General features: G+C 32.4%; 1 protein-coding gene across 1 annotated transcript; it reads right to left on the reverse strand.

Moving 5' to 3' along the window:
- Nucleotides 1-3,508: 3,508 nt before the first annotated feature.
- Nucleotides 3,509-9,213, reverse strand: LOC123556220 (uncharacterized). Its single transcript, XM_045346810.2, has 4 exons — nucleotides 9,103-9,213; nucleotides 8,766-8,942; nucleotides 6,976-7,062; nucleotides 3,509-6,133 (listed from the first exon to the last, which is right to left on the reverse strand). Exons 1-4 carry the CDS (start codon nucleotides 9,130-9,132, stop codon nucleotides 5,852-5,854), a joined length of 576 nt encoding a protein of 191 aa, XP_045202745.2. The 5' UTR covers nucleotides 9,133-9,213; the 3' UTR covers nucleotides 3,509-5,851.
- Between the last annotated feature and the right edge of the window lie 287 nt (nucleotides 9,214-9,500).

The raw sequence follows: 9,500 nt of genomic DNA on the forward strand, positions 1-9,500 counted from the left end.
AATTTAAACTTTTTTGTAAGCAGCACTATTTAGTTTTAAATTTTATAATTAAAATACTATTTTTCTATTCTTATTGAGATTGATTTTTTTACTCTTTATATAAATTTTTTTCAATTTTTAAAATTTCTTTTCCCAAATTTATAAACGGACCCCCAATATTAAAATTTTTATTTCCTTTTTATTTTACTAAGTTTTTTTTTTTTTAAGTCTCGCTGATAACTTTTTTTAACTAAAAAATTCTTGGGACTAGGTAAAAGTTCTTGTTTGTAAAAAACCCGAAATTTTTTCTCATTTAAAACTTTTAAGTGTTGTTCTGGGATTGTATTTTATTCCATGAATTTTAAAAAATTTTTCTCTGTCCTTTGGTGTATATCCTTTTTTTAAAATGTTTTCGTTTGCTTAAACGAACTTATCACCCAAATTTTTAAAATTTTTCTTTCTTTTGGTTCTTTAAATTACCCTAAAGTTTTAAAATAAACATCCTTTATTTAAGTTTTTATGGGTTTGGTTTTGGGGTCTTTTTTATGAGTGTTTCGTTTTTGTTTATTTATCAAAACCCTTCCCGCAAATTTCTAAATAAGTATAAATATTTTTGCTGTAAAATATTTCCACATTATTCTTTTAAACTTTATTAAAATTTTTGTTCTCGGCCCTTTCCTTTTTAAAAGTTGATACATGTTATCTTATTTTTTTCAAAAAAGATTCAAACTTTTTTTTTAAAATTTTTCTTCATTACCCTAAATTTTGTTGGAATCCCTTTCATTTCGGGGACTTTGTCCCCCAATTCTATTTTTAAATTATTTTTTCAAATGCTTCGTAAAGATTCTGGGTTTTTTCTTTTAAAGGGTTAACCCCAAAAATATTTACGAAATATCAATAACGGTTAACAAGTACTTTACTCCCTTTTTTTTTTTTGAAAAACTTGCAAACAATAAACCAAACCAAGAATCATCAATATCATTGACAAACATCGTGTTTGAAATTTTCTTTTTAATTGGCTATGTAATTCTTCGCTAATTCATCACCGTGGTGCTTGGCGTTATTTCGGGGGTGTATTTTTTCCCCTTTTTTCCCTTTTTTTGACTTTGTTTTTGTCCCAAAACCAAAATTTATATTTGTTTTAATTTAGGTTTTTCAAATAAAAGTTTTTTTTCAATCTTTTTCCAAATGTTTTTGTTTTGTGTTTTTAATTGGGAAAATTTGTTTGCACATTACCCTTTTGCCGTGTCTAAAAAGTGTGGGTCTTTCATATCGTCAGTTGTTGACAGGAGGCCTTATCTAAAGGGTTTCCCGGCCCCAAAAAGTTATATCCTGGAAGTGTTAACCCTTTTTTTGGTAAAAGGGAAAACTGCTTTTTGGATGTTAAATTTTTGCTGTCATGTACTTTTAAAAAACTTTGATTTCATTCTTTACAAGACGAACAAATACCCCTTTTTTTTCTCCGTTTTTTGTTTTAACATAATGAGGATTTATATTTCATAAAAACTTCTTTCTTTCAAAATATATTTTTTTTTTGTAAAATCATTTTTAAAAATTTTTTTTAATTTAAATCCACATATCAAGCAAAAAAAGTACACTCTGTGGTATTATTTTTTTTTTCTTTTATGTTTTCAAATAAAGTACCCTTTTTATGATTTATTGTAAGAAAAACTAAAGTTAACAATCAAAGAGTAAAAGAAAAACAATTTTTTTAAAAAATTTTAAAATATTTTAATGTGGAGTTCAAAAATTTGATCTCTTAAAATTTTCCCTTTTGGGTTTTTTTTTTAAATATTGTTTTTTCTTTTTTTTTAAAAAAAAGATTTTTAAAAAATAATTTATTTAAAAACTTTTGTTTTTTTAAATTGGCGACTTTTGGGTTTTTTGGAAAAGGGTGGCTAATTAAAAATTTAAGAAAGGGGTCCCGAACCCCCGTTTTATCTATTATCTTGTTAGTCGAACTAAGGATGCCAGACCCGCTCGTTTGCTAAAAAAGTCCCTTTGGGGGTACATTTCTAGCCCCGTTACAGTGTGAAATATTATGTTTTGGCCCTCTTGGGTCAAAATTTTCGAATTTATTGAGAAAAAAACAATGAAAAGATAAATTTAGTTAAATGAAATTTCTATGTGGCAAGGAATTAACTGTTCCAAAATTTTTTTTTGGGGCCTTAATTTTAGATAAGTGTGCCTATGCTTAAAGCACTTAAGAAACTTTTTTCTACGGTGCCACCTCAATATAAAAAATATTGTTTCCTCCGTGTTTAAAAAACATATGTTTCTAAAACGAGTTGAACGTGCGCAAAAATTGAAATTAAGTTTCGCTTACATTACACTAAAATATGGGGAAAATGCATTTTAGTTATGTCAGACTGGATATTGCGTGGACTTGTAGCATTATGTATTCATGGACACGGAGACAAGACAGTTATTATACTTTTTCTTTGTCAACATAACGGTAGGGAGTCTTTGTCCATGAAACTTTGGCATTTGATCATACAGATCGTAAAAGAAACGCCTTCAGCAAAATCCACCAGACTGATATAAACTGTCGTAATTCTGGCATACAAATGAAATGCATTTTCAGCTAAGAAGCGCGGAACATGTCAATCTGTTGATTTGTTCATGCAATAGCGAAATTCAATCTTGATATACCATCGATGTCACACATATAACCAGTATCATTAGATGTTAAATATGTATCAAATAATATGATACACACCTTTTTAATGTTTTCTTTTATATCTCGAAATATTGATAAATTTCAAAGAAAGGCTGAAATATTTGACATTTAAGCAGCTGAAACGATAATAATGTTAAATCTTTGATATTATAACAATATCTCTGTCCTAACCCTAACGCTAATCCTACAGAAGCGTAGGATCCAACCAAGCAAAATAATAAATGACTCGGTTTCATTGAGCCTGTTCGGTGTAGACAATGAAGTGCAACACCTCTCTCAGCCTTAGCGCCGGCTTAAGCCGAATTCTACTGTACAGTAGTAATATTTTATGTACTCCACAATCCCAAAGGACCAGAAAATATGACAACATTTATTTTTTAGTCTTATTTCTTTTTCTATTTCATAAAAACTTAATCAGCATTCAACACGTGAGCCTCGGTTTGCAAGTCAAGTCAAGTCATATTTTATTAGAGTCTCATCTTTGTGTACATTACAATATACAGATAAAACCATTAACATAACACAAAGCCACTCCTTCATAGGAATTATAAGAGACTATAAAACATCCCTATTAAAAATCATTATTAAAAATTCTATTTACATTCTACCAATATTATAACCCGAACAGTTCTGTTCTGTTAAATATTATAACCAATATTTAGCTCATTAATTACGAAGTGTATATATTCTATTTTGTTTGGCTATGATATTATATAGTTTGCATGTCATAAGATTTCCCCCTTCTTTCAATCTCACAGATCTGTTTTCTAATTTGTATTGTCTCTGAATGTTTTGCAGAAACCTATTTATTTATTTATTTATTTATTTATTTATTTATTTATTTATTTATTTATTTTATTTTTATGGTGTGGTTGCATTACATTATATAAGTTTTAATAGCACGGAAATTATGCGGGGGCCTCCGCGACAGAGCGATTAAAATCACCCATCATTTCTGTAGGTTCGAGCTCTGGTCGTGTCGTCATATGAAGAAGCTTTCCAGGCGCAGGAAGTATTTCAGCTAGAATCACTAAACATCACTAATTATAATTAGCACATGACCTTTGCTCACATTTTGTAATATTCCTCTTGACTGGTAAAAGCAGAGTTTTCCCCTTGAAATGTTTGGGGGAAAATGCTTATAGTTAATTCAAAAGTGCACACCGAAAATAAGAGTTGTTTGGGAAATAGATTCTAGTTTTGCGTGCTTTATTGGCAAATCAAACACGGTTTGGAGCCGGTACAGGATCAAGAATATAATAAAACTGTATACTTGTTTTGCGTTCCTTTTACTAGTAATATAATATCATGCAACATCTATGTATGTACGAAGCGGCCAAACTATTTCCATTTTATATAAAGCACCCATTGATATGCAATGTTTTAGGAATAACAGTCATATAAATGTAAACAAAAACGTCCAATCTACTGTAACCCACTGTCTAATGCACAAAATCAATTCAAATTAAAACGCTGCTAATAAGAGCGCCGCCTACGGGGCATAATATGGGCGCGTGCAAAAAGTCTTGGACAGGGATCTAAAGACATACTTAGAAACGCACGAATCTGTAAGTAAAATAAAAAGGCTTTTAAGGGACAATATGTGCGGGGGTGAGGGATTTGGATGACGAACACATGTAATTAGAAATGATATCAAGGTAAAAATCAAAACTAAAAGCTAGATGTTTGTTCATAGGTCACAGGTGCCCCTACTCCTGTCAATGTACATGATTTCATAACTCTAGGTAAAATATCTTTTTAATATTAATTAACACAAACTTTTAAGCACTTTATGTGTATTTTTTCACTAAGTCAAGGACCATAACTCTGGTCTAGCTGAGTGAAATCCCAAAGAGAACGCTGCAGGTGCACAAGTGTCTCATGCTGTATAACAATCCTTTAATGTTTTATTACTCAAAGGTCAAGTACATTTTGAGGTGCATGGGACATAAACATCTACGTAAATTATTGTTGTAAGTAACTCGAAATTTCGAGACACGTAACTCGAAATTTTGACTAAATAACTCGAAATTTCGACTTAGTTACTTGAAATTTCGAAATGCGTAACTCGAAATTTCGAGATATTAACTCTAAATTTCGACTTAGTTACTAACTACAATAGTTTACGTTGATGTATAGGTCCTGGCCAAGATTAGGTACCTGGTGTATCCACCGGGTAGCCCTACAGGGTCATATAATTAAGATGACCGGGCAGCGTTTGCTCATGAAAAAAAAAACTATTTAAACAATGTTTAAGTCTGGAAGGTTTTCGACCTAGTTTGAACCCATATGACAAGGAAATATAGACATACCCTACATGGACGTGTAGTAATGAGTCTGACCAAGATTGGGTACCAGGATAGATCTAGATTTTGAGGAGAGGTCATAGAAGGTGACCGGGAAGTATTCAAACTTAGAATATTTCACTATTTCATATCTGGAAGGTTTTCGACCAGTTCGAGCACCTACCACCTGAACATACTATACATGTAAATGAAGGTATATATCCTGGATACAGTTTGAAATTTGTAGTAGCTCTAGAGGCTATGACGTAGGTCATACATTGATGTATGGTAGTATATGTTCAAGTCGCTACATGTTGGATACAATATATGCGTAGATAGATGATTCCACTTCGAAGAGTCAAAAGTCGTCCATTACATTTTTAGCCTTTGACAGACGAACAGACGTTCAAATTTTGCGGATGAAAGGGCAAGATACGAGGTCGAAATTTCGAGTTATTAACTTGAAATTTCGAGTTACTTAACTCAAAATTTCGACTTAGTGTCTCGAAATTTCGAGTTACGTATAAGTCGAAATTTCGAGTTAGTATCTCGAAATTTCGAGTTAATTAATAAAACGCATCTGGCACTAATGCTCTTCCGTAGTATCCATATAGATTACACAAGGATTATGAAAAAACTGGTAAAAAAAACATAGCGTATGCCTAACACAAGATCTTATTAACACTGCATTTGTCTGCTGCACATCTAAATGTAGCTTATGAAAGTATCAAATTGTAAAGCAATACCGAGAAAATAAAAGCGTACTATGTAAAAGGCTTTACTTTGTACAACAAGGAAATGAAATAAATCTCCTAATTATTCATTAATTGTGTATTAAATTGAATGTGTTGCAGACTGAAATTCGATCATAAAACCTAGCAGTCTGAAAATAAATGCTGTGACTTAATCAAACAGGAATGACCACCCCTTTCTTCAATACTGTTCCATCAGTATGGATTACTGCAGGCCACACTGTCCAGTCACATACATGTTCGTCTTTGTCACCTTTTATGTCAAACTTGTGTTTATCAATGACCTCTCCCTTGGGAATCCAGTAAATATAGAGAGGGGAATGTTTCAATAAGCACATTTGATGTAAACATCCTACACAACGATGTACGAACGACCTAACTTGATTTGTCACATGGGCCCTGTGGAATGATGGTGGCAGTTTATGGTGAAGGTATGTCTGGAAAAAGAAAAAAAATCCCTTAATGATTTGAAGCGCAGCAAAATTCTTTTACCAGTTTTGAAATATATTTGCCTATTGATTATTTCTATATTCTACATTTAAAAATCTGTTTCGATGTATACAAATACATTTATTGTTGAAATGTTGCCAAAATTAAAACAACAAACCTTCTCCAGGATATATTCGATATAGTTCAATATACATTTGCACAGTGGCTCCAACGAAGAAAGCGAAGAAAAGTAATCACATTAGCCTGGGTTTCAAGGAAGAAGTCGTTTATATATAGAGCGGTCGAGTTGACGGACAGACAACAGGGCGAAAGACGATCATGACAGTTAACCATTGCGAACCAAACATATAGTCATACTGGTACGTTTTCCTTGGTTTTGAAATTTCCTAATGTAACAACACACTGCTGTCAATATACCGTCTGAGATCATGTGATCGTAATCTGAGAGAACGACTAAAGTTATGAAACAACCTATGGTAATTTAAGGTAGTGGATCCGCAATAACAATCGGCTATTTCCGTGCCATTAAATATTCCTGTTTGTTATTTCGGCATTCTTCGGACGAAATAAAGAGGACTTGGCTTTCCTTAAAACGGGAAATACGCCATCTAACGTGAATTGCCGATTGTCATTGCGGGTCCGTTACCGTAATGCGTAATATGTTTGTATGTTATTTCTTCAAGTCTCTCTGCAAGCAGACATCATCATTAACAAATCATAAGTATTCGAAATTATGACGTTCTGGCAGCTGATGACAATTACGTCATACTAGAATGCTTCGCTACTGTAATAAGTGCCTGTCTTTCAGAAAACAGATAAAACTAAATACCTCGGTCAGTTCCTCTGTTGCCTTCTCCTCTTTGTTCTTTTTATGGCGCGAATCTTTTGTTTCATCTAGACAAAAATCGTAAACACCCTGAAATTTATGAATGAACATCATTTAACGAAACATTCTGGCGAACAACACAATAAAATGTTATCTTTATCTTGCCATGCGTTTAACATTCTTTGTTGTAGTCTCCATTGGAGGGGAAATTTGATTATTTCACCGACTAATTAGTTTATAGAGTTTTCGGCAACATTTGAGCATCTGGTATACTCTCCATTCCAATCAAGGCCGAAGAAATATCCAACAAAGCCAATAAATCTCGAGAGCTAGGCTAAAAGGAAATACTTCAATATATGAAAATGTTAATTTGTATCCATATACATGATAAATCTAGTAATTACCTACATTTAAATCTACAAACAATTTTTGAAGTTTCAGTTAAGGTTTTACAACTACATACTAAATTTGGTGAAAATGTACGGCGTTTTCAGAATTACAGAATCAAAAGCATCGTGTTAAATAAGTGAATATCATTTTGTTAATCATGTGATGTCAACACAAAGCCAACTCAAAATGTCTGATGTCTGAAACTGCACAACTGTTTATAATCTTCTAAAAAGTTCGATATTTTTCAAAATATAGCCGCACAGGCAAACGATAATAATCTCAGCAAATAGAAAGAAATAACTGAAACTTTCTGTGTCAACCATTTTATTAAATTAGTATGATTTATAGAAATATGATTTGAGTACCACTGGATACTATGTACCTGAATTTTAGACAGGATCTTAGTGAAGCTGGAAGTTTTCATGTTAGACAGTAAGAAATTCAACCAATGCAAAAAGATTGTATCGGTAAATTAACATCCAACTTCAAAACTGTTTAAATAGTTGCTGCTGCACTTAGTAAAAAAGAGGTGTTACTTTTTTAACCTACAGATGAAATAATAGGTGCAATACATGTTTCTACGTACTGGAATTGAAATATAAACTCTTAAATAAGTGAACCAGTTCAAATACTAATGACTAATACTAGCTGCTGCACTTACTAAAAATTGCAAAAGTAAAAAAACTAAGGTGTTATTTTTTTTAAACCTACAGATGGAATTACAGATGTTCTAGTATAACATGTTTTTCTACTTACTGGTGTTGAAATAAATACCCTAACATAACTGAGCAAAGTCATATACTAATAATGCTATTCCTAGTTTGGTATAATTGCATTAAATGGCCTTTACAGCTGTTTTGTTGTTGTTGTTGTTGTTTTGTAATATGGGTCAGCGTTGGAAAATTCGGATTTAATGGTAACAGGTCTACTTATAAACGCCTATCTGAATTTGACCACGCAAAGGACAAACAATAATATTTACATTCGCCCAATTCTTTTCCATTGCATTTTGTAGGAACAGCAAAATAGAAAGGCGCCAAAGTTACGACAACACTGCTTAGCGATAACAGCGTCCGCGTATAGTCAGGGAGAACGTTCCTTAGATGACGTTGGCATTGTTCCATCTGATGAACGGAATGGCCGGATAGCTGATTTTAATGTTAAATGCAAGCAAATATATGCAATTTATAATATTAATTTGTTTACAGATGGAAAGGAAATACAATGTAAATATAACAAAATAATTTTTTTTCCGCAGTTCATGATTCATGGATTTGCCGGTCTTATTCTGTCGTTCACTTCGCTTGAACAGCGAAAAAAATATTTCATTTCGTTATATGAATGATTTATATACAAACAATAAATTAAACCTGGCAAACAGAAAAAAATAATAAAAATCGTACCCTAACAATTTGCATAAGAAGGTATATAATCTCTTCATCGTGTTTCTCGCTTCTCAATGATTGGCGAGCTTCCCGCCATTCTTTAGTGTAAATCTTCCAGAAGTCGTCTGCTACTGCCGCCATCTTTTCATATATACAATATTTCCTTTTAACGTAGAATGTAGGTGAACATGAACACTGAAATACAAACACACTGCTATTTATCCTTAATCACATCCGTTCAAAAACAACACGACCCTTAATTAAGTACTACATTACACAATTAATTCACGTTACAAATTTTTGATATAGATGTTTTCTGTTCAGATATAAGAAATAAAATGATTATGCTGCCAACCATAATAACATTCTGTTTTACTTGATGCATCAAGCAACTTTATCGGTCTTAAGGCTGTTACAGATTTGTTCCCAATATTTATACTGATTCAGTTCTGCCATAAAATCAAACACTGAGTCTATACGAATGGCAAAATGCCGATGATACTTTAGGAATCACTTCAAAAAATTGCTTGCATTTCGAGAAAGACAGGGAAGGTATCATACACACATTCCGGACATTGATGGCTGTGCGTTCAACATTATTAGGAATGGGTAAATGCACGTAATATATATGATATCATATAATTGTTGAAATGGTGAGTAGAAGTGGGAGCTGAAGTCAGTTCGGCACTGAGACGCTTAAATGCACACCGTGATATGGATATCGTGTTGTACATGTCTGATGATTATAGTGTT

The sequence above is a fragment of the Mercenaria mercenaria genome, chromosome 5 (assembly GCF_021730395.1).
Source record: "Mercenaria mercenaria strain notata chromosome 5, MADL_Memer_1, whole genome shotgun sequence".
Classification (NCBI taxonomy): Eukaryota; Metazoa; Mollusca; class Bivalvia; order Venerida; family Veneridae; genus Mercenaria; species Mercenaria mercenaria.

Excerpts from the sequence above, each read along its gene's own strand:
- LOC123556220 (XM_045346810.2), bottom strand. The coding sequence starts at position 9,132 with ATGCATCAAGTAAAACAGAATGTTATTATG. Across the intron at positions 7,063-8,765 it reads TTCTTATGCAAATTGTTAGG|GGTGTTTACGATTTTTGTCT; the intron begins GTACGATTTTTA and ends CATAAATTTCAG. Across the intron at positions 6,134-6,975 it reads CAACAGAGGAACTGACCGAG|ACATACCTTCACCATAAACT; the intron begins GTATTTAGTTTT and ends TTCTTTTTCCAG.